Source organism: Anguilla rostrata, chromosome 2 (genome assembly GCF_018555375.3).
Source record: "Anguilla rostrata isolate EN2019 chromosome 2, ASM1855537v3, whole genome shotgun sequence".
NCBI classification, from domain to species: Eukaryota; Metazoa; Chordata; class Actinopteri; order Anguilliformes; family Anguillidae; genus Anguilla; species Anguilla rostrata.
The window spans coordinates 73,794,173-73,819,103 of record NC_057934.1 but is presented as its reverse complement, the minus strand read 5'-3'; the positions used below and the strand labels follow the sequence as shown (position 1 = coordinate 73,819,103).

The window sequence follows — 24,931 nt, the reverse complement described above, 5'->3', positions numbered from 1 at the left end:
ATTCCTCTACAAAATGGTCCATGCCCATTTTCCGCTGTGGTCTGAAGATGCATTTCTCCAGATCTTACCATGACTAACACTACTCCCCTGCAGGGCTTTGCCCAATCAAGTATCACTTTCATGTATCACTTGTATCTTGGTCTTTTAGCACTATCATGTTCCACTTGTATCTTCATCTTGGTGCTCTGAAAGAGAGAAAGAGAGAGAGGGGGGGGGGAGCGGGAGGAAGGGAGGCGGAGTAGAGAAAAGAGATCCATGGCTGTTATGGGGAGGGGGGGTCAGGGTAGAGTGGCAGGTGCAGGGCACTGATGGAAATATCCGCCTGCCCGAGTATAAAAGCTGAAGAGGGGAGAGTGAGTTAAGCAGTGGGACGCCCCCCGACAAGACAACGTTGAGCTGGTGAGTAAGCTTGAGCACACAGCACTGCCTGAAAACGTGGGGAGGTCACTCAATACTTAGCATAGCATCGTTACTGTGATATCACCTGCCTTAGCATAGCATCATTACTGTGATATCACCTGCCTTAGCATAGCATCGTTACTGTGATATCACCTGCCTTAGCATAGCATCGTTACTGTGATATCACCTGCCTTAGCATAGCATGGGTACTGTGATATCACCTGCCTTAGCATAGCATGGGTACTGTGATATCACCTGCATAAGCATAGCATTGTTATTGTGATATCACCTGCATTAGCATAGCATCTTTACTGTGATATCACCTGCATCACCATAGCATTGTTATTGTGATATCACCTGCCTTAGCATGGCATTGTTACTGTGATATCACCTGCCTTAGCATAGCATTGTTACTGTGATATCACCTGCATAAGCATAGTTATTGTGATATCACCTGCATTAGCATAGCATCTTTACTGTGATATCACCTGCATAAGCATAGCATTGTTACTGTGGTATCACCTGGGTTAGCGTAGCATATTTACTGTGTATCACCGGTTAGCTAGCATATTTACTGTTACATTACATTACTTCTTTTACTGTTAGCATGATTTACTCTGCTATCACATGTGTTAGCATAACTTCTTATCTGTGCGATCACCTGCGTTAAAATAGCATGATCACTGTCATCTCTCCAGTGGGCTTGGTGGTTTGGGAAACGTGAAGTCGTCAGCTGGTAGATCTCTGCTTATGGGCAGTGGTGTGTGGTCTGCAGGGTCTTTGCTAGCAGGAAGCACAAGAACCCTGGGGTTTTTATAGCCTATCACCATAAGAGGTGTTCCAGCCGCTTGGCCATGTGCAAAGAGAGGAACGTATTGAGTTTAGAGTCACTTATGTCTGCTGGGGACCGTAAGCATGATGGATACAGTGGAGGCGAAGGTCCAATGGTGTCATTTTTTGTGAGTTTGGGGTGGAGATCTGAAAGCCTGGATGGGGTCTGTCTGAGATCCAGACCCAGGATTGGGACAGGACTCATGGGAATCCCTGTCATTCTCAGTAGCATTTGGGGGGGGGGGGTAACAGCAGACAGCCCCAAGGGTCCCCTACACATGCAGGCCTATGATGTTACCCTGAGTTATCACAACACCCTCTTCTCCACGAATAACCACCTCCTCAGAGGGGTAAGAGGACACCTGCTCAGGACGGGCCCTGCCAGAATGCTGGGTATGACTAACATTCTGCATGGGTCAAAGCCCTCTCTTGGCATCTGTACTGCTGTACTGTTGTTGAGGGAGGGAGGGGGTGTCTCTGTTTTGATGCTCTAGTCCAGGGGAGCACACTCCATGTAATTTTATGTGTGGAGATCAGGGGCACTAGCATCCAACTGAACATTTGCCATCATATTTGTAGTTTTTTTGGAAGCGTTGGGATATCGCTGGACAAGTCTTTTTTTTTTTTTTTAAAGGTTAAGTTGACTTTATTTTAAGTCTTCGTATTACAGTCAGTCTTTGAATAATATGTCTTTACAAAGATATATAATATAATAATATAATTAAAAGACATACACATTTTAGACCGCATGTGTTGAGGAAACAAATAGTCTACCTAGCGAAGGTTTCTGTTTGGCTATGCTGCAAATGCAGCATATGCAGTAGAAGAGCGCTGATTGGCACAAGGTTCTTGCGCCAGCCAATGGCTGGGCAAGGTTTCATTTGGATTTGAACTAAAAATAGAGGTTAAAGAAATGGCAGTGCCCAGATGAGCTTCAGCACCAAAGCAACAAAGCCTGCCTGCCAGTTCGGCAGCTGGGAATGTTATACGGTAGTTTGAAATTTTCTGGTATTGGTTAGATTGATAAGATTTATTTTGCCATTGAAACATATGAGGATGCTCCTTTGAAGTTATGCTACAATCGGAAAATGCCAACGCTCTGTTTCAGTATCAGAAACAGAGGTTTGAGGCACAGAGCATGTGATCCTTTGCATCTCAAATGCCCAATATGCTGCTATCCTTTAAAAACATGTTATGGTCTCAAATAGAAATCTGGTTGCAAATCATCTCTAGAAAATAAAATAAAAGCTCTAGAAATAAGCTATTAGTTTGCTAGCTTAGCTATTTTAACTAGCCAACCAGCTAGCAAGGATCTCACTAGGTCAAGCCAATTGAAGGCCTAGTTGGTCATCAATGAATGGCAAAGTTTCTTCCTTATCCTTGTATTTGCGGGAATAATAATGAGATGAATATTCATATGCATGTGGGGTATGTATACCACAGCTTAGGCAAAACAATTTTGAGCACAGAAGTATATTCTTTTAAATTCCTAAATGCCTTCAGGAACAAAGCTAGGAATGTAATAGTCAAGACTTTTGATGAACAATATTAAAAAGTATGCTGGTTTTAGAGCCATAATGGAATATGGAATTGCTGTTTAATTGTCAAATTTGTTGCTTCTATCCCTTGACATAATAAAGACACAAAGCTATGAAGGGAAAATGTTTTAAGGAAAGGAACAGAGCACTGAATGTCAGCACACAGGAGTAACTACGGTGTATACGGTGTTCCCTCCAGCACACAGACATCCCAACATGGCCGATGACTTCAGTCTGCAGGTGAAGAAGGTTACCCTGGCGATGGGAGCGAGCCTTAGCGACCAGGACATCGACCGCATTCCGCGCGAGATGAGAATGCAAGGTAACCCCAGCACAGAGGGGTCAGTCAGTCCTGGGGCCCTGAGGGGTCAGTCCTGGGGCACTGAAGGGCCCTGTGGGGTCAGTCCTGGGGCCCTGAAGGGCCCTGTGGGGTCAGTCCTGAGGCCCTGAAGGGCCCTGTGGGGTCAGTCCTGGGGCCCTGTGGGGTCAGTCCTGGGGCTCTGAGGGGTCAGTCCTGGGGCCCTGAAGGGCCCTGTGGGGTCAGTCCTGGGGCCCTGTGGGGTCAGTCCTGGGGCCCTGAGGGGTCAGTCCTGGGGCCCTGTGGGGTCAGTCCTGGGGCCCTGTGGGGTCAGTCCTGGGGCTCTGAGGGGTCAGTCCTGGGGCCCTGAAGGGCCCTGTGGGGTCAGTCCTGGGGCCCTGTGGGGCCCTGAGGGGTCAGTCCTGGGGCCCTGTGGAGTCAGTCCTGGGGCCCTATGGAGTCAGTCCTGGGGCCCTGTGGAGTCAGTCTTGGGGCCCTATGGAGTCAGTCCTGGGGCCCTGTGGGGTCAGTCTTGGGGCTCTGAAGGGCCCTGTGGGGTCGACCCTGAGTCAGAGCAGCTTACAAAGTCTCACTTTATATTGATTATGCATTCACTCTATTAAAATAGCTGTATGTTCTACAGAAGAAAGTCCGGTTTGGGATCTAATCCAAGGTTAACAGCAGCATCCCACCTGGGAACTGAAGATGCAGCCTTTGAGTCTCACTAACCAGTGTGCACTACACTGCCACCCCATGCATGTTATGTAACCACACCGGAGTGCAGTTTCTGGGGGGGGGGGGGGGTTAGGGTTAGGGTTAGGATACGGGGGGGGGGTGCTGTTTACAGTGCAGAGGGCATGATGATGGGGGAGTGGGGTGGAGCTTTGACACAGAACAGCCAATCCATCTCTTTCCAGGGAACTTCAACTACTCAAAGTTCTTTGAATACATGCGGCAATACAAGACCTCAGATCAGCAAGAGGAAGTCATCAAGAAAGCCTTCCAGGTCTTGGACAAAGATGGCAGTGGATACATCGAGTGGAATGAGATCAAGTAAGGGGGTTCACCAGGATTCTGCACAGGCAGCACACACATCAGGAGCAGGTAAAGTTAGCACACAGGTAACAAACAGGTAAGATACAGGTAGCACATAGGTAACACAGGTAAGGCACAGGTAAAACACAGATAGCACATCAGTAACACAGATAAGACACAGGTAACACAGGCAGCACATAGGTAACACCAAGGCAGTACATAGATAACACAGGTAAGACACATGCAACACAATGATAGCACAGACAAGAGGTAAAACACAGGTAGCACGTAGTAATACATAGTAAGACACAGGTAAAACACAGGTAGCATATAGTAACACATAGTAAGACACAAGGAACACGGGTAGCACACAGTAAGACACAGATAAAACACAGGTAAAACACAGGTAGCACATCAGTAACACAGGTATGCATGCGCATCTTTAATGTATCAGTCCCCTGTGGCAGAAAAGTGAGGCTGTGGAGGACGCTGTACCCTAACAGCCCAGCAGGGGCAGCATGTGACTGGAGTATTTCTCTGTGGCCAAAATTTCAGCTCAAGAAGCTGAGCTCTCATCAGCTTCCATACTATGAAATGACCTTTCTCAGATCATACAGGAAGCAGAAACATTTTGGTCATTAAATCACATTCAGAAGTTACCTTTACATGCCAGTGCTGACTGTGGCCAGTAGCTCCATAGGGTGATTGCATTGCCCAGGCAATATGAGGGTTCAGGCAGTTAGGGTTGCCAGGCAATGGGAGGGTTCAGTCAGTTCGGGTTGCCAGGCGATGGGAGGGTTCAGTCAGTTAGGGTTGCCAGGCAATGGGAGGGTTCAGTCAGTTAGGGTTGCCAGGCGATATGAGGGTTCAGTCAGTTAGGGTTGCCAGGTGATGGGAGGGTTCAGTCAGTTAGGGTTCAGTCAGTTAGGGTTGCCAGGTGATGCGAGGGATGGAAGTTAGGGATCTGTGTAAAACAAGCAGCTGGTGACACTGTGCATTTTGGAAAGTAACCGTGGATGTCTACACATTTGTACCTCAGCAATAACTTAATATCCATAATCATAACAGCAGTTATTTAACAATCATAACTGTAACAACAACAGAAAATGAAGAACCACAACATGAACAACAAATAAACTACAACTACATTAATCACAACAACTAATCAAACGCCACAAGAATGTTGACAAGAACAAATCAACATCTAAAATAACAACAGCAAAAGAACTATCACAATAACAGCAACAAAGTCAACATATACAATGAAAACAACAACCAAATCTACAGCGGCAGCAATAACAATAAACTCCACAACTACAACAGTAACAACAAAATAATAATCACAACAAAAGAAACAACTACAACCCAACATAACAACAAAAATAATACAACTAAAAATTGTGTTTTCTTTGTAAATACTGCAGTTTTAACCCTTTAAGGCATAAGTAGAAAATTCTAATGCTGAGGTAGCAATCACTACTGGTAATTGAAAGAAATGGAATTTTGGAACACGTTTGAAAAAAATATTCCAAGAAAGACCTACTCTTCAAGGGGTTAATCTGATGCATTCGCCCCCCCCACCCAAAAATCCCCTCCCTTGCTGAGCAGGTATATCCTGTCCACCGTCCCGAGCTCAGTGCCCATTGTTCCCCTGTCTGATGAGGAGGCGGAGGCAGTTATACAGGCGGCTGACGCTGACGGGGATGGGAGGATCGATTTCAGAGGTGAGAGAGAAAAACCACACACAGTGATGACACAGTGCATCCACCAGGGGTCAGCATGCTGCACTTACACAGTACAGCCACCAGGGGTCAGCATGCTGCATTTACAAAATACAAACACAAGGGGTCAGCATGTTGCACTTGCACCGTACAGCCACCAGGGGTCAGCATGTTGCAGTTACACAGTATAGCCACCAGGGGTCAGCATGCTGCATTTACACAATCCAGCCACCAGGAATTAGCATGCTGCATTTACATAATACAAACACCAGGGATCAGCATGCTGAACTTACACAGTACAGCCACCAGGGGTCAGCATGTGGCACTTACACAATACAGCCACCAGGGGTCAGCGTGGGGCAGCATCAGCCAAGGCCTTGCACACATATTTGCATTACTTTGTTCTTATGGAAGAATATACTGCCTAACACAGTGATGAGTGCACACCAAAATTTTCCATACAAACAAAATAGATGAGATTTGGAATCATGACAAGATACACTTTTGCATCTTAATCCTGTTATGAACTGTGACCTACATGCATTATTGAGGGTTTTATCTTATGTTTTGAAAGAGTCATCAATAATTCAAAAGAGAACATTGCTTGAAGATTAACATTTGTAGAGAAACCTGTCTTCCTGCAATCCAATGCGTTCTAGGTTGTGAGCAGAGTATGTGCTTTGGATCTTGGCCAGTTTGGCTCAATGAAGAGCTTTGTTCTGCCTCAGTCTCAGGGTCTCTGTGCAGAGACCAACAGGAAGATGTTCATGCAGCCTCATCGGCACGAAAGCGTGACTCTCAGCGGTCACCCTGGGCTTGGGTTTCAAGGTCACACCGCCTAGCTTTGTAAATCAGCTCGCTTTTTTCAAAATACAAATGCAAGGGTTAAAATATTCTGTGACGGGTTCTCTGCAATGTGTTCCCTGCGACGTCTGTATTGAGATGCGTTTCCTGCACTGGGTTCTCAATGTTTAAAAGTCTGTGGTGGCTTCTCTGTAACAGGCTTTCTGTAAAGGGTTCTGCAGGTTTAACTCTGTCAGCAGCGCCAAGTGCTATTGCAGATCATTAATCGGCTGAATTTGTATGTATGGCTACCAGATGAGAACAATGTCTTTGTCTCTCTCCATCTCTCCTTGTCTTTCTTTCTGTCTTTCTCTCTCTCTCCCACTCTCCCTCTCTCTCTCCCACACTCTCTCTCTCTCTCTCTGTCTCCCAGAATTCTCTGACCTGGTCAAATTGGAGAAGAAACCCAGGAAGTAGTGTGCTGTGGCGTGAGGTCCGGGGGGTGGGTCCGGGGGTGGGGCCAGGGGAGGTAGGGGCTCCAGTGGTGGCTTTGTGGCCAAGCCCCTTTCCACTCTAACTTGCACATCGGCAGTTAGTTGGTGAGAGAGTGCAGGAAACAGGAAGTGTATAATTCAGCGTGCATGTGTGCATCCGGTCAGCTTGGTCTGTCTGTCAGTCTGTTTGCTGTGTGTTTAATCCCTGGAGAGGCCAGGAGTAGAGGATGGTACACCAGGTGGAAATGTGTGTTTTCCTTTATGACAACTTGGATTTATTTAATATAACATAATACCTGTGGCTCAAACAGCAGGTAAATAAAGGGGAATGTGCCGCAGGTACACTATGACTTTCCTGCCACAAGCCTCCTTTTCCACGCGTTTAACAGTTTACATAAAAACACAAACTCAGACTCCCTCAGAAAGGGACTGACGTGCCTGTGAAAGGAGGGGGCATGGCTATCATTAGGTTCACTAAAGCTCTTTAGACTGAAAGAAATGGTACATTCAGTATATCAAATCAAATTTTATTCATATTTCACATTTTACAAAGAACTTGTCACAGTACACTTTCTGACCTTAAAAGTGTTCTAGCTAAAAGGTTCTCTCTGAATCTTTACTGGGGACAGTTTGCACGTAAGGGGCTCTGCAGAAGCCACGCCTCTTTGTTCCACAGAATGTGAGCAGTGGTCAGGTACATATTCTTGCATTAGAGATCTGAGATGCAGTGCACTGTGCATGACACAGCATGTTATTAAAGTATATAGTCATGAGAATCAGAGGTTGGAATTATACATAGTTACAAGGACTCCACAGTCACAACTGTATTCACAAAACAATTTTCCTCTTTCTGTTTATCGATTGTATTTTTAAAGGATAAAAAATAAAATATTTGGCATTAGGAAACCCCACCTCCAATTCCACTGTAAAGACTGACTTCCTATGGATTCATAAATGTTGTTTTTTTTTTTTGAATCTGAAAACGGAATTTGTTTAGTTTATACAAACAATAAAGCTTTTTTTTTTGGTGACAGAATGAGGCGAGTGGTCTCCACACAGGACACGTGTAGATTACTGCATGTGTGTCCAATTCGTATGCCAGAGAAACAAGCTGAGAGTGCCACACCCTCTATGTCCACTCTGCCTCTCCATTGGCTCCTCTGAGGAAGAGGCGGAGCCATTGAACCACTCCTGGGATTGGATGCATCAACTGTGCATAAATAAGAACTCAGCCTAGCCGTAACAAACTTACACTCAGTTAAAACTTGCACAGGACTGAAATAAAACCTGTTGGACCACACAACATAATTAGAACACAACCCTGCGTATAAACTAAATATTCACACTGACCCGGAAAAAACGGTGTAATTAATAAGGTTTCAATGGCAGACTGATTTGAATGTACTGAAGGATTGTTCGAAAACTGTGAACCCCCTCCTGGCCAACATTACGGGAATAACAGGCTGGAAATGGGACTGGGGACCCATTGGATTGAAATAAGGCAGGAGGTTTCCATTACATCTTATGGGGAAATTGAGAGGTGGGGGGTGCACTGGGCACCATATTGGTTTCGGCAACTGAAGCAAGCGGTGACAGCCATTCCATATTATAGAGTTCAGCGATTTGATCGATCAACATCGACATAATTTTGTGTATTTTGTGTGACTGTACGTTCCTTTATGAAGAGCTTGCTAACTTCTGAGTTAAGGACACATGGTGCGACCAAGTTTAGTAGCTGCCTAGTCACAAACTAACTAGTAGCTACTAAGCCTGCAGTGTGAGCTTTACATTCCAACTGAAAAGCTGGCACAGCCCAATCCTGAAACACAACACTTTGGCAGATAGTACCCATAATCCTTTGAGGCACTTACGGTCAGACAGAATACCGAGCACAGGCCGCTGAGACCTCATCACTGATCTGCACCAATCACAACAGTCAGCTGTGGGCAGGAAGTTTCTGTGATTGGTGCACATGAGACAGCTTCACCCGTTCCAGGCAGCAAGCGGTCTCTCTCAAATCAGTGATGTCTGAGCCAATATCAATTACAAAACAAACACCATGTGCACGTACATTATCTGAATACTTTGGTTGTACAGAATGTGACACAGAAATACACACTCTCCCAGGTACTCCAGTATGAGTCTCAGTGCTGAGGCACGCTGGGAAGCGTAGTTTGATTGTTTGGAATATGGCAGATTCAAGGCACTTGAAGAGTCCCTAACAGCAAGCACAACAGGGAGCAGGAAGTGCACGAAGCGAGGCTCCATCCACAGGAGAGCGGTCCGCAGTGTATTGGGTATGTCGAGCTGGGGGCCTGGCCCCACAGTGCAAATCATCATCTCTTCTCCTCGCTGAGTGCATTTATACTGATAAATGCAGCTCATAAAAATAAAATATACACTTCAACATAAAATGATCTGAATAAGAATCTATGAAAAGGTCAGAGGAGGGGCTGCAGTGGAAATGTGTGGACACTACTCCTCCCCTCCCCTCCCACCCAGAGTCAGGTGGAGTGGCTGGTGTTTCCACGGTGATCGGGCGAGAGCGCTCACTGACGCATGTAGAGGAGGATAAGGCCTGCTTGGTGCAGCTGTTGCCATAGCGACATCTCCATGTGCAGGTCGTGGTTTATGAAAAAGCCGACGGGCCGGTATGTGTTGTCATAGTAGTGGTCCGAGTACTTCCTGAAATCTGGCGTCATGAAGCCGTACGCGCTCACCTAGAACACAGAACAGAACCCTGATCGGTTCTTACATGCTCACCTAGAACACAGAACAGAACCCTGATCGGTTCTTACGCACTCACCTAGAACACAGAACAGAACCCTGATTGGTTCTTATATGCTCACCTAGAACACAGAACAGAACCCTGATCGGTTCTTACATGCTCACCTAGAACACAGAACAGAACCCTGCTCGGTTATTATACGATCAGAACTATGTGAAATGGGGGAAATTTGAAATTGGAGACAGTTTACACATGTGATTTTTAATCTGATTGGTTATCGCATGTTCCCCATCCTTCCGGTCACTCCGCCAGCTGGCCTCACATCGCCGGCTATCCCAGCATGCCTTGCGGACACGAAGAATCGGCTCTCATTGAAAATGAATGCAGGTGATTCGATGTGCTTCTTGTTGGAGGGTGTGTGGCTTTACCGCAGTGCAGTTTAGCGGAATGCGTTCTTATCCGAAGGCACTAAAAACAGGTACAGTACAAGAGTCGGGGTTCTGGGCTTTAACCCCGTGGCTACGAGTTTGATTCTCAGAAGAGGCACCGCCATTGCTCCAGCAAACATCCAACTGACTAAATGTAAACTGTGAAATGTAAGGGTGTGTGCTGAAATGTGTGTGTGTGCGTGCGTGTCTGTGTGAGCGTGTGTGTGCGTGCGTGTCTGTGTGTGCGTGTCTGTGTGAGCGTGTGTGTGTGCGTGTGCGTGTATGTGTGCGTGTGCGTGCGCGCGCGTGTGTGTGTGCGCGTGTGTTTCTGTGTGTGCGTGTCTGTGTGTGTGCGTGTGTGTGTGTGCGTGTCTGTGTGCGTGCGTGTGTGTGTGTGCGCGTGTGTTTCTGTGTGTGCGTGTCTGTGTGTGTGCGTGTGTGTGTGCGTGTCTGTGTGCGTGCGTGTGTGCGTTTCTGTGTGTGCGTGCGTGTCTGTGTGCGTGTGCGCATGTGTGTGTGCGTGTCTGTGTGCGTGCGTGTGTGTGTGTGCGTGTGTGTTTCTGTGTGTGTGTGTGTCTGTGTGCGTGTGCGTGTATGTGTGTGTGTGTGTGTCTGTGTGCGTGTGCGTGTGTGTGTGTGTGTGTGTGTGTATGTGTGTGTGTGTGCGTGCGTGTCTGTGTGTGCATGTCTGTGTGTGTGTGTGCGTGTGTGTGTGTCTGTGTGCGTGTATGTGTGTGTGTGTCTGTGTGCGTGTGCGTGTGTGTGTGTGTGCGTTTCTGTGTGTGCGTGTCTGTGTGTGTGCGCGTGTGTGTGTGTGTCTGTGTGTGTGTGCGTGTCTGTGTGCATGTGCGTGTGCGTGTGTGTTTCTGTGTGTGCGTGCGTGTCTCTGAATTTGATATAAACTAATATGGGCTGTGAACATACTGTCACTCCTGTTTCTCACCTGGTCACATGTGTGCAGGGCAGCCAATAGCATTACAGCTCCAGTTGAAGGGCGGTACAGATGTCTATACTTGGTCTTCAGAACTGAGGCTCTTAGAAACCTGGAATAAAATAATTCATATTTAGAGAAATGTCAGCTCATTTTCATAGTGCTGAAATATACCCCCCAACACCCACCCACCCCATCTCTGTGCACAAGCTCTACCCCACAATCCGGCACAGAACTCCACAGGAAGTGGCCTGAGCTCTCGTAAGGGAAGGGGATTGTACAGGAAGTGCTGACACAGTAACACTGAGACAGTGTAGGACATGTCCCTCTGCAGAGTAACACTGAGACAGTGTAGGACATGTCCCTCTGCAGAGTAACACTGAGACAGTGTAGGACATGTCCCCCTGCAGAGTAACACTGAGACAGTGTAGGACATGTCCCTCTGCAGAGTAACACTGAGACAGTGTAAGACATGTCCCTCTGCAGAGTAACACTGAGACAGTGTAAGACATGTTCTTCTGCAGAGACAGTAACACTGAGACAGTGTAAGACATGTCCCTCTGCAGAGTAACACTGAGACAGTGTAAGACATGTTCTTCTGCAGAGACAGTAACACTGAGACAGTGTAAGACATGTCCCTCTGCAGAGACAGTAACACTGAGACAAAAGGGTGGGGCTGAGAAGTGACTCTCACCTGTTTCTGAGGTACCTGATGAAGTCTGGGTGATACATTTTAAATTTCTGAGCCGTCACATGTTCCCCAAAATAAGGGGGCGGGCTGTGAGGGGAACACAACGCAGACAGAAAAAGAGGAGAAAGGTCAATCTCACAGGAAGAGGACTTCACAGCAGACTTCATCAGTCCTGCTTTTCCATTCGCTGCAGGACATCACAGCAGACTTCATCAGTCCTGCTTCTCCATTTGCTGCAGGACAGAGATGACATCACAGCAGACTTCATCAGTCCTGCTTCTCCATTCGCTGCAGGATAGAGATGACCCTTGACCTGCTGACCTCTTACTACGCTCTGGCCCTCTGTCCACAGGCGTGTGAGTGGCTGCAGCTCTGAGCAGGATGTAGTCCCGGTCATGATCCGGCAAAAACACATACCGAGTCTCCTGCAAGAGAGGGAGAGAGAGGGGGATGGGGGGAGAGAGAGAGAGAGAGGGGGCAGGGAGAGAGACAGAGAGAGAGGGGGGGAGAGAGAAAGGGAGAGGGGGGAGAGAGGGAGTGTGAGGGAGGGAGAAAAGGAGAGGTAGATGAGGGGAGGGAGGACCAACATGAAGCAAGCAGGTGAGAAGTTAGAGTAAATATGCAAATGATCTGATCATTAAAACAGTTAATTATTTACTTACAGCATAATACAGGCCTAGTGGGTATAATCATTAAATAAAATGTGTGTTTGTGCGCGCATGTGTGCGTGTGTGTGTGTGTACATGAGTGTGGGTGTATGCACGTGTGTGTGAGTGTGTGTGTGCGTGAGTGTGCGTGTGTGTGTGTGTGTGTGTGTGTGTGTGTGTGTATGCGCGTGTGTGCGTATGCATGTGTGAGTATGTGTGTGTGTGTGCGTATGCGCGTGTGAGTATATGTGTGTGTGAGTATGTGTGTGTGTGTGTGTGTGTGGGTGTATGCGTGTGTGAGTGTATACGCGTGTGTGAGTATGTGTGTGTGATTATGTGTGTGTGTGTGTGTGTGTGTGTGGGTATGAGTGTGTGTGTGTGTGTGTGAGTGTGTGTGGGAGTGTATGTGTGAGTGTGTGTGAGTGTATATGAGTGTGTATGTGAGTGTGTGTGTGTGGGTATGCATGTGTGATTATATGTGTGTGTGTGTGTGAGTGTGTACATGAGTGTGTGTGTGAGTGTGTGTGTGTGTGTGAGTGTGTGTGTATATGAGTGTGTGTGTGTGTGTGAGTGTGTATGTGTGTATATGAGTGTGTGAGTGTATATGAGTGTGTGTGTGAGTGTGTGTGTGTGTGTGGGTATGGGTGTGTGAGTATAGGTGTGTGTGTGAGTGTGTGTGTGTGTGGGTGATTGTGTGAGTATATGTGTGTGTGAGTATATGTGTGTGTGTGTGTGTGTGTGTGGGTATGCGTGTGTGAGTATAGGCGTGTGTGTGAGTGTGTGTGTGTGGGTGATTGTGTGAGTATATGTGTGTGTGAGTATAGGTGTGTGTGTGTGTGTGTGTGTGTGTGTGAGTGTGTGTGTGTGTGGGTACCTCAGAGATGGGGGGGCCCTTGTACCCCACAGATGTGTAACTGAGTAAGGAGTTGCGCAGGGTATTTGTGGAGAAGGTGTACAGTGATGTGCGAGAGCCCACATCCTCCTCAAAGCCCTTAATCACAGCACCGTTAGTCCTGCAAAACAACACACACACACACACGCACACACGCACACACGCACACACGCACACACACACACACGCACACACGCACACACACGCACGCACGCACGCACGCACACACACATACACACACACGCACACACGCACGCAACACACACACCACCACGCACGCACGCACGCACGCACACACATACATCACACACGCACACACACACACACACACACACGCACACACACACACATCACACTAGGTGAACAGCTTTAGCTCCTTGGAGAGTCTCTTCATATGAATGGCACCCTGACACAAGTAGTCACATGACACACAGGCAGGTTAATGACAGAAAGGCGGTCACCGGGTTCATATTCTCAGTAAAACCAGCTGAACCCCAACCTGAACACCTGGATCTCACCTGGATCTCACCTGGATCGGCTAACCTGAGGAGCCCTGGGAAACCCAGGGTGGGGGGTCCATTTCATACACTGAAGCACTGACACTCGTATATATTGCAGCACTGACACTCATATACCTCACAGCACTGACACCCATATACATCGCAGCATTGACACCCATATACATCGCAGCACTGACACTCATATACATCGCAGCACTGACACTCATACACACTGCAGCACTGACACCCATATACATCACAGCACTGACACTCACACACATCACTGACACTCATATACAGTGTTTATTTTTAACAGCTGCAACCTGGCTAGCATAGTAACTATCACAGAAATGAAACGCTAACTAATACAGAACCACAGTTTCAACCAAAATGTTTTAGCCACTTATATCCAGTCTGTGGGCCGTGTGCCTGTGGGGCGAGCAGCCTCACTGAAGAGGCCTGCATTTCAACCTGATTGTTGAGGCTGAATTTCAGCCTGATTGTTGAGGCTGAATTTCAACCTGATTGTTGAGGCTGAATTTCAGCCTGATTGTTGAGGCTGCATTTCAACCTGATTGTTGAGGCTGCATTTCAGCCTGATTGTTGGGGCAGAGGACAGAAGGACCATACCATTCCAATAAAAACCTTTCATAGGTTCAAAGTTTAGGACACACCTTCGAGATGGTTCTATACATCCCGAAGAGTGTTTGTACCAAATTTGGTGCTTTTATCCACTGTGTAATGGTTTTATGATTTTTTTTAGATTAATTTGCCCTGCTATTTGTTTGTGTGGACCAGTTAGTCAGTACACTGTTTTCTGAAGGAAATGTCAGCAAGAATCTGCCAAGTGAAAATAGAGGGAATTTGAAGATACAATTTCCGATATCTTAATTTTTCATTTTTATCTTAATTGTTATCAAAGCGAAAGGCTACACGGACAGACATTCCTGTGTCAGTAACGCATAAATCCAGTCCGATGGCGCAGCTCAGCTCATGTGAGCTGTGTGCATCGCCTCGGAAACAGAATGATAGAGAGGAAGTGAGAGGTAAACAGCGAGGCAGCCCACCCACAGTCCCCACCTGAAGACGTAGTCGTGCTGGTCGATTTCCTGACCTTTCTTTGACCCCCGCAGAATCCCGCCATTGCCCACCACCGCGCAGCGGATGCAGGCCGCGCCCTTTCCCCGGCTGCCCCAGTCGTCAAACAGGCACCGATTGGCCGAGGAGTTCAGGACGGACAGAGAAGCTTCCAGGGCTACGGACAGGAAGTCACAAACACAAATGAGACTGGTGCTCATTTCTCACAGGAAATGACATCACACCTGGGTGGCAAACTGCATCACTGTTAAAGTTCCGTTCCTCTGCTGTTGAAGCAGAAACATTAAGGGTTTTTGAAGGGGTGTGGCCATAAAGGGGTGTGGCCAGGCATAACACTGCAGCAATGTACACCGGAAGTTCCTATTACCAACCGGAACCAGGGGTGGGACATTTTATGATTTAAAAAAAATGATGACAAGCTGATGTGCCCTTGCATTTACTGGAGTACTCTTATTGGTGCCAAAAAGCTACTTTATTGCAGCTGAGCAGCAGCGGCAGAGCAGAATTAGAGCAGCAGAGCAGAATTAGAGCAGCAGAGCAGAATTAGAGCAGCAGAGCAGCAACAGATCAGCAGCAGCAGGGCGACAGCAGAGAAGCAGAGAAGCAGTAGAGCAGCAGTAGAGCGGCAGCAGACCAGCAGCAGCAGTAGAGCAGCAGCAGATCAGCAGCAGAGCAGCAGTAGAGCAGCAGCAGAGCAGCAGTAGAGCAGCAGCAGATCAGCAGCAGAGCAGCAGTAGAGCAGGAGCAGTAGAGCAGCAGCAGATCAGCAGTAGAGCAGTAGCAGATCAGCAGCAGAGCAGGAGCAGTAGAGCAGCAACAGACCAGCAGCAGCAGTAGAGCAGCAGTAGAGCAGCAGCAGATCAGCAGCAGAGCAGCAGTAGAGCAGCAGCAGTAGAGCAGTAGCAGATCAGCAGCAGAGCAGGAGCAGTAGAGCAGCAGCAGATCAGCAGCAGAGCAGGAGCAGTAGAGCAGCAGTAGAGCAGCAGCAGTAGAGCAGTAGCAGATCATCAGCAGAGCAGCTGCTTAAAGTTGTTGCAGAGCTTTTAGCCAGCTTTGCTTCTCCTCCGGGGGGGGGGGGGGGGGGTGGGTCAGGGTTAGGGTTAGGGTTAGGTGTGTGAGGTGTGTGAGGTGTGTTACAGGTGTGAGTGAGGTATGTTACAGGTGAGTGTGAGGTGTGAGGTGTGTTACAGGTGTGAGTGAGGTGTGTTACAGGTGAGTGTGAGGTGTGTTACAGGAGTGTGTGAGGTGTGTTACAGGTGAGTGTGAGGTGTGTTACAGGTGTGTGTGAGTTGTGTTACAGGTGAGTGTGAGGTGTATTACAGGTGTGTTACAGGCTTGAGAGTTCTTACTCTGGAAATCGACTCCCCCCCAGCCATGGGCCCCAGGATATCTCCGGAGACGCTGGTACTGCTCTGGGGAGACGTGACCCTGCCACTGCAGGACGGGAACCTGCGGCAGGAACCGTTCCCCAAAAACAGTACCCATGATCCTCTGCCGAATCCCCACTGGGCAGTTCTGAGGGAGGGAGAGAGACCACGAGGGTTCACTAAGAGAGACTGTAACTGTTCATCACAAAGTGACTGTAACTGTTTATCACACAGAGACTACACCTGTTTATCACACAGAGACTACACCTGTTTATCACAGAGACTGTGACAGAGAGAGACTGTAATTGTGACTGGACAGAGAGACTGTAACTGTGACTGTGACAGAAAGACTGTAACTGTGACTGTGACAGAAAGAAACTGTAACTGTGAAAGAGAGAGACTGTGACTGTGACAGAGAGAGACTTTGACTGTGACAGAGAGAGAGACTGTAACTGTGACTGTGACAGAGGGAGACTGGAACTGTGACTGTGACAGAGAAAGAGTGTAATTGTGATTGTGACAGAGAGAGAGACTTTAACTGTGACAGAGAGAAAATGTAACTGTGCCAGAGAGAATGTGACAGAGAGAGACTGTAACTGTGACTGTGACAGAGAGACAGTATCTGTGACTGACAGAAAGACTGTAACTGACTGTGACAGAGAAACTGTAACTGTGACAGAGAGACTGACTGTGATAGAGAGACTGTAACTGTGACTGTGACAGAGAGAGACTTTAACTGTGACTGTAACAGAGAGACTGTAACTGTGACTGTGACAGAGAGAGACTTTAACTGTGACTGTGACAGAGAGAGACTGTGAATGTGACAGAGGGAGACTGTAACTGTGACTGAGACAGAGAGAGACTGTAATTGTGACTATGACTGCGACAGAGACTGTGACAGAGAGAAACTGTAATTGTGACTGTGACAGAAAGAAACTGTAACTTTGACAGGAGAAACTGTACGTGCCGAAGAATGTGACGAGGACTGTAACTGTGACGAGAGAGACGTACGTACTGACAGAACTGAACTGACTGTGACAGAGACTGTAACTGTGACTGGAACAGGACACAAGGGAAACTCACAGTGAGAGGCTCCAAATCGTCCTGAGCGTATTGATCTCCAATGAAAGGCGGCTCTGTGGGTTTGCTGGGGGGAGGGGGTGGTGGTGGGGGTTTGGAGGTCCGGGGTGGCCCTGGGGCAGGGTGTGTGGTTTGACTGAGGGGTTTTGGGGTTTCAGGGGCATCATGGTGTTCAGCAGCAGTATCCACAGCCCCTAAGCTGCACACGAATGACTCAGCAACAAAGAAACATCTGGAAACATCTCTCCTCTATCTCTCCCTCCCTCTCAGTCTTTCCCTCACTCCGTTCTGCCCCTCCTCCTTCCCCCTCCCCACCCGCTTGATTACATCAGACTGAAAGAATTAGAAGGCAAAATTTACAAGTGACACATTAGTGACACACCCCTGTAAACACACACACACCTGCACATGCACATACACACACACAGACAGACACACACACGCACACAGCCACACACGCGCACACACACAGACACACACAAACACACACACACACGCACGCGCACGCATGCACACAGACACACGCACACACACACACACACACGCACGCACGCATGCACACAGACACAGACACACACACACACACACACACACACAGACACACACGCGCACACACACAGGCACGCACACACACAGACACACACACAGACACACACACACACCACACACACACACACACGCACGCACACACACAGACACACAAACACACACACACACACACACACACACACGCACGCACACAGACACACACACACACACACACACACCACGACACACACAACACACACACACACACAAGACAACAAACCACACACACACACACACACACACACAGACAACAACACACCACAACCAACACACAACACAACACACACACCACACCCCACACACACAACACACACGACCACAACACAACACACACACACACACACGACAACACACACACACACACACAGCCACAGCACACAGCACACCACCACACCAGACACACACGGACGACACCGACACACGGCCACACCACACACCACAACACAGACACACGCACACACACAGAAACACACACACCAACCACACCAGGCACACGCAGACACACACAACACACGCACACAGACACACACACACACACACACACACACACACACACACACACACACACACACAGTATCAGCCCACTCATGAAGCACTATGTCCCCACCTCTGGGACCTTTGGAGGAGGCATACCTGGCGAGGTGTGGGCGGGGCTGCGGGGCGGGGCCCGGGGTCTGCATGCGCCCGGGCACGGGGGTCTGCAGGCTAAGGCACATGTAGAGAACGAGCAGGCCACACACGCCCAGGAAGGACATGCCTAGCTTTGTTCGCAGACCCCCTGCTGTCATGGCGACACTGTTGCCGGGAACACGGCCAAAGCAGGACTCTGGAGTGGGGGCATGGGTGAGGTTCCGCACCGTGCTCCCCCAGGATGACTCCTTCAGAGGTCAGCCAAAGGTCACAGCGGAGGGTCCCCTGAACTAGCGTCCTAAGGGAGAGAGAGAGACAGAGAGAGAGAGAGAGAGAGAGAACAGAGAGAGAGACAGAGAGAGAACAGAGAGAGATGATGAGGGAGAGAGATAAAGAGGAAGAGTGTGACAGAGATGGGTTGGTTATTTCTGGTTGGCAGCTGGCTGTGATTGTGTTACATCATCTACTCTCGCACAAGCAGCTGCCCTGCTGCCCTTTAAAGACCTGATGACATCATGCTCACACCCTGCACCCTCTGCCCCGCCCCCTAACCGTCCCCCCCCCCCCCCACCTACCCTTTATTTTTTGGAGACTGTTCAAAACCACAAGGAACTGCTCACAGCCACTGTCAACAGGAAGTGCTAACAGAGACTGTAACTTCCTGTGCCTCTGTGGAGATCCTGTTAAGGGACGTTCAAGTCTATCAAGCTGCAAAACAGGGCTCAGCAAAGACAAAACACACAAACCCTCACAACATGTTTCCTGCAGGGGGACATGGAAATACTGAGCTAAAGAAAGATAATAGTGGATCAATCCAAATATAAATATTAAGCAGATTAGTTTAGGACAGGAAATGGCAGGGAAACACTCAACATCTTCTCACTATCGGTAGACCTGAATCATACTTCCCTCTATTTTGGAATGTCTTTGGCCCTCATTTACGGAATGAACGTACGACAGAAAACTGGGCGTACAGTCATTTCCACGCAAAGCTCGGCATTTATCAATTTGGACGTGAGCGTAGGCTACGATCAAATCTCACGTCAAGTCTCAACTCGTGTACGCAAGTTTTCATGTCAGCGTGGACTTGCGGTACAGCATAGTAAATCTGGCTGAGTGGGAGAATTGTTATTAGACCATATTCTGACTGGCATCTAAGCATATGCAGCCACATATTCATCACTTAAAAATATGTAGCCTATGGCAAAATATTTTATTTTGTAAAGGCCTACATCGACTGTGTCATATCCCTAACATAAATAGTGATTTTCAATTTGTTTGCAATTAACGGGGTTAACAGTTTTTTGGTATAGGCTATGAGATTAATTTCTCTCATTTTGAGATAGCCTACTTGTTAGGCTATGCTACTGGTGACATAATTACAAGCAATTAGGTTAGATGCTTATTCAGTCACCTATTTAAACAAGAGCTTTGACAGTCATCAAATCTCGGCAATGGCAGATCTGGCTCTGTTAGAAGACCTCTACGCGCCCGTAAGACGGAAACGAACGAAACGAAAGCATGTTTATAACATCATTAAAACATCATTAAAATGACGAAATAAATTAACCCTGCAACCGTGTAATTATTTAAATACTAGTAGCCTAGGCTATTAAATGTTTACCATTATCCGGCTCGGACACAGGTGGCGCGTCTGTGTCTCCTCCGCTACCTGTTATGCCCAAAATGGAAGCAGACCCGATAAGCGTGGATATCGCTCCTCACTCTGCGTCAATGCAAGCCTGGAATCCAGCTGGCCTCCTCCAGTCAGCTGGGTGCTGCGCCTACGGGCTGCAACACGCTTTTTGGTGGCGAGTTTGAGGTCTGACCATTTTTCTTCACCTAAATGTAGCCTAAAGAATTGCGATATAAGCTAATTACTATATATATATATATATATATATATATATATATAATATATATATATATATATATATATATATATCACGGATGTAAATATTCCAACCTCAGCTGGAGTTCGATTGTCTACGGCAACGCTGTTGACCGCAGCAGTGATTTCCTTTCACACTTTCTAGGTCGGAGAAATTTCACTTCTTGGCCGTACTACGCTTCTCCATGTCATAAACTCTAGGGGCGAGGCCTCTAAACCGAGAATATATAGAGGCGTGATATTTAAATGACGATTGTTTTAAACTGTCCCAAACTGTAGGATTAAGATTGTGTCGCAGGAAAGACAAAACAAGTTTATCTGACTCCATTCCTTTTTTAAAACCTGTAATTGGAATGTTTAGGACATTTTGAGTGGGGAAAGGTGCTACAGAAACATGAAATGCCCAGAGATCACTGATGTGTATGCTTCGGTGCTGGGTGGCATACTTGCTCTTGAAGTTTATGGCTGACAGCAGCACCTCCTCTGGCTTAGTCTCAGAGGTCAGGGGACTTGTTTTTAATTTATGAGAAGCTCAGAAAACTTCAGACTTGTTACAGATGGCATTAGTCTGAGGATGACTCCGTACTCAGAAGTTAAATGACTTGGATTCTTCTGCTAGAAACTCAGAGGTCCGAGTCTGAAACGACCGTGGGCATACTGCTCAGAACAGGCCAGCACGTGGAACGCATTTACAGCGACCCCTCATTTCAGTTACAGCTAAAGGCGTGGGGAAACAGATACATTCTGCCTGTTCCTGTAAAGTTTGATTCCAAAGACATGTTTAGTTATTTTTCATTGAATAGATCTTGAGGAAACTTTTATTTGTTTATTTTCCTTTATTTATGCAGGGAAGACCCTGTGAGACCGGAGACTCTTTTACAGGGGCGCGCTGAAGTGCTCAACAGGTTTTTTTATATTTGTGTTAGAAACACTCCACACAAAGAGAATTACCCTTTGAATCCAGCTCAATGTGTTTCAAATAAGTCTATGGCCGTTAAAAACACGCCCCTTCACACTCAGAACAGCCTAACAGCTCTTCAGACCAGGAGCAGCAACCCCAGAGTGCATTGCTCCACTGCGTGTAGAAACAAAGCCTGCAACCTTTTTTAAAAAAAACAAATAACCACAAAACCATTTTTAACCAGGAACAAATAAGAGATATTCTTAATGTCCTTTTCTATACATTTTGACTGCTCATGTTACGTTGCATGTAGAAGATATATAATTTTGAATGAATTAAATTTAAAGTGCAATTAGTTTAAATATGTTTGGGGATGCCCCAGGGACACCAGTCTTAAACTCTAATAGAGAGCATTCTGAATGTAATACAGTTTCCTAGGGCAGGGCCCGCAGTGTGAGACACAGGCAAACAGGCAGAGTTTGGAATCCGGCCAGTTAGACAGTAATCGCCCACAGCCAGCCGACCTCTGTGCTACACACTGCCAGAAGGGAAAGGCCATTAAATGTCATATGACCGCTCACACCCACTGTACTCCGCATAACTGAGTAAGCCATCAGATCCCAGGGCCCCAGCTCAAGAAGTCCGGAATAAACTAGAACGAGAACTGTTTTTGCTTTTGCAGTTTCAGTGTTAAAAGGGCACAGCACTGAAAAGTAAGAGCCAATACCCAGAGGAATATATACTTTACTGCAGAACTGATATTCATCAAGGTGAACTACAAGCAGCAGAAGGAAAATTCCCATTATATCATTAATAATATAACAATAGTGACATATTTACCATTTTGTTCCATTCTGTTCTTTTATGTTCTATTCTGTTCTGTTGTCAATGAGCGAGAGGTGTAGATGGAAAATATCTAAAGATTTTCTGCTGGAAACAATCTTCTGTCCCTCTTCTTTCTGTTCAGTTTTATATGATTCAGAATGGCTTTTTTGGTGTGAAAAGCACATTGTAAATACATATTAAAGCCAATGAACATTAAGTAGTTAAACACGGGAACTATAATAATTACCACTGTAATATGAAATTGATAGGCCAAATTAATAATGAATAACTGACATTTTATTTATGTCCAATTGTACATACTGAAAGTTACTTCCTCAGTGTCTTGCTGTATGAACGTCTAAATTAAGTCAAGGCAACAGAATGTGGTCTGCATGTGGTCAGGGTTTGGGGCCAGGGTTTGTGGTCTTGGTTTGGGGCCAGGGTTTGTGGTCTGCTTATGGTCAGTGTTTGTGGCCTGCTTATGGTCAGGGTTTGTGATCTTGGTTTGGGGTCAGGGTTTGTAGTCTGCTTATGGTCAGTGTTTGTGGTCTGCTTATGGTCAATGTTTGTGGTCTTGGTTCAGGGTCAGTGTAGGTAACGTGTGCTGGTGCTTTAATGTGGGTGCATCTGAGTGATGTGGGGATGCTGTAGAGTACACATATCAATCATGTTCTCATTCACTGTAACGTACTCTGGATAAAACCATCAGTTAGATTAATGGAAGCCAAAAATGACAGTGTTAGGAAAGCCAAGTAAGGAAATTACATAATAACCTGTCTATGGAGGGCGATATATATGCATGTGATACATACAGTGATAGCCACGCATTACTCTCTCCCAAACGCCCCCCGCCCCCCCCTCGTCTGGCCTGAGTCATTCTCTGCCGCTCTCCCCCACAATGTTGCCCTGACGACTCAGACCCCACCCCCAGTACTCCCGCTGTGTTCTCCTGATAAACGTCTTCCCTGGGGGGGGGGACATCGCCGCCAACTGTAAGTTCTTCCTCTCATGTATCTCACAAACAAATCAGAACTTCCTTAAAGCTGTAAACAAAGGCTCAATCTAAATACAAACAACACTCTAACAAAACAGAACATCCCAAACCCCAAACGAAACTCAAGCAAAACTCAGAGCTCATTTCCGCCCCCGCCCCCCACGTACACACAGCTCATCCAGGATGTCAGACTGGCAGTTAGCAGAGGCCAGGCGAGGAACTGTTCTGGCTACAGAGGAAGCGCTGAGCGGACCGAGGTGAGGAGCCCAGAGGAAGGCAGTGTCTAACAACCTCACACAACCAGCCAATCACCCGCCTCACACAACCAACCAGTGGATCAGCCATCTCACACAACCAGTGGATCAGCCATCTCACACAACCAGTGGATCAGCCATCTCAAACAACCAGAGGATTACCCGTCTCTGTACAACTTCAACCCTACCATCATGCGCCCATACCTCCTATAATCACCTTCACTGAGAGGAGGTTATGGGAGGTGTGTAATAAAAATAAACCAGCTTTCCATTTTAATCTCAAACTTCCTCTCATGGTCAGAGCGGCCCCCGCCGCGCCTGACCCCGGACGGTGTGCGAACACGCGGCAGATCAGCTCACCTGGCTCAAACCGGCAGGTACGTCAGACACAGTTTCTGCGCGTCCAGACCCCTCCAGCTCTCTCAGATCTCTGAACTGACACAGCCCAGAGGGGTGGAGACTTCCTCTAACAAGCAACAGCTGTGGGACTTCCCCCAACACCGCGGAAAGAGAGAGCAAGAGAGACAGAGAGATAGAGAGAGAGAGAGAGAGAGGGAGGGGGGAGAGAGAGAGGGAGAGAGAGAGAGAAAGGGAGGGGGGGTGTGGGACCTCCCCCAACGCCCCAGAGAGAGAGGGGGAGAGAGGGTGTGGGACCTCCCCCAATGCCTTGGGCAGAGAGAGAGAGGGTGAGAGAGGGGGAGAGAGGGAGAGAGAGAGTGACTAGAGAGAGAGAGAAAGAAACAGAAACAGAAACAGAACTCGAGAGGGGGGTGCATCTAGGATTAGGCTGAACACACTTTTTCTCAGAGTTTACTTCTTCAGAACAGTTGTCATAGAATATACGCCAAGATACTAAGACAGACATGTTCAAACAAATGCCCACACACACACATGCACGCACACACACACGCACGCACGCACGCACACACACGTCTGCTTCCTGCCCTGCTAACAGGGGAAACAGAAAACACTGCCATCTGCACAAAGACAATCACACTTTATCTGTCCTTCTCCCTGTCACACACACACTCACATTCTCCCTCCATTGCACACAAACACCACACACACTCACACTGTCTCTCACACACACAAACACATTCTCTCTCTCTCTCTCTCTCTCTCTCACACACTCACACTCACACTCTCTCTCTCACACACACACACATTCACACCAAACACACACACACACACACCGCACACTCACATTCTCTATCTCTCTCACACACTCACACACCAAACATACACACACCATACGCACATCCTCTCTCTCTCTCACACACACACACAGAAACACTCACTGAGCTGCCTCGTTTGGAGGCACTGAGCCTCGTTTAGAGGCACTGAGCTGCCTCGTTTAGAGGCACTGAGCTGCCTCGTTTAGAGGCAC

At 47.4% G+C, this 24,931-nt stretch overlaps 2 protein-coding genes and 1 long non-coding RNA gene across 5 annotated transcripts in view; 2 read left to right on the top strand and 1 right to left on the bottom strand.

Annotated features, from left to right (window-relative positions):
• Nucleotides 1-9,134, top strand: part of LOC135249128 (uncharacterized) — a 138,236-nt gene extending 129,102 nt beyond the window's left edge. The window contains exon 3 of the long non-coding RNA XR_010328595.1: nt 9,004-9,134. This is a non-coding gene — a long non-coding RNA (uncharacterized LOC135249128). The remainder of the gene's footprint in view (nt 1-9,003) is intronic.
• Nucleotides 312-7,449, top strand: LOC135249125 (parvalbumin-like EF-hand-containing protein). The gene is made up of 5 exons (XM_064324416.1): nt 312-399; nt 2,968-3,090; nt 3,984-4,119; nt 5,710-5,825; nt 7,039-7,449. The coding sequence occupies exons 2-5, from the start codon at nt 2,985-2,987 to the stop codon at nt 7,080-7,082; spliced, it is 402 nt and encodes a 133-aa protein (XP_064180486.1). The 5' UTR covers nt 312-399; nt 2,968-2,984; the 3' UTR covers nt 7,083-7,449.
• Nucleotides 7,606-24,062, bottom strand: st6galnac (ST6 (alpha-N-acetyl-neuraminyl-2,3-beta-galactosyl-1,3)-N-acetylgalactosaminide alpha-2,6-sialyltransferase). Of its 3 annotated transcripts, XM_064324412.1 has the most exons (11): nt 23,905-24,062; nt 18,683-18,977; nt 17,465-17,660; nt 16,364-16,529; nt 14,997-15,171; nt 13,399-13,537; nt 12,199-12,302; nt 11,881-11,964; nt 11,199-11,298; nt 9,863-9,905; nt 9,734-9,819 (listed from the first exon to the last, which is right to left on the bottom strand). In XM_064324412.1, exons 2-10 carry the CDS (start codon nt 18,835-18,837, stop codon nt 9,894-9,896), a joined length of 1,131 nt encoding a protein of 376 aa, XP_064180482.1. In that variant the 5' UTR covers nt 18,838-18,977; nt 23,905-24,062; the 3' UTR covers nt 9,734-9,819; nt 9,863-9,893. The 3 variants fall into 3 exon arrangements, with proteins under 3 accessions (XP_064180480.1, XP_064180481.1, XP_064180482.1); XM_064324410.1 differs by lacking the exon at nt 9,863-9,905 and having other exon boundaries at nt 7,606-9,819; XM_064324411.1 differs by lacking the exons at nt 9,863-9,905; nt 23,905-24,062 and adding an exon at nt 20,304-20,324 and having other exon boundaries at nt 7,606-9,819.
• Nucleotides 24,063-24,931: the final 869 nt, after the last annotated feature.

Bases quoted from the DNA above. Each gene is read 5' to 3' on its own strand.
- LOC135249125 (XM_064324416.1), top strand. From the start codon at position 2,985: ATGGCCGATGACTTCAGTCTGCAGGTGAAGAAGGTTACCCTGGCGATG. The intron at 3,091-3,983 runs GTAACCCCAGCA...ATCTCTTTCCAG, and splicing joins GCGCGAGATGAGAATGCAAG to GGAACTTCAACTACTCAAAG. The intron at 5,826-7,038 runs GTGAGAGAGAAA...TCTGTCTCCCAG, and splicing joins TGGGAGGATCGATTTCAGAG to AATTCTCTGACCTGGTCAAA.
- st6galnac (XM_064324410.1), bottom strand. From the start codon at position 18,837: ATGACAGCAGGGGGTCTGCGAACAAAGCTAGGCATGTCCTTCCTGGGC. The intron at 17,661-18,682 runs GTATGCCTCCTC...ATTCGTGTGCAG, and splicing joins CCCCGCCCACACCTCGCCAG to CTTAGGGGCTGTGGATACTG. The intron at 11,299-11,880 runs GTGAGAGTCACT...ATTTTATTCCAG, and splicing joins ATCAGGTACCTCAGAAACAG to GTTTCTAAGAGCCTCAGTTC.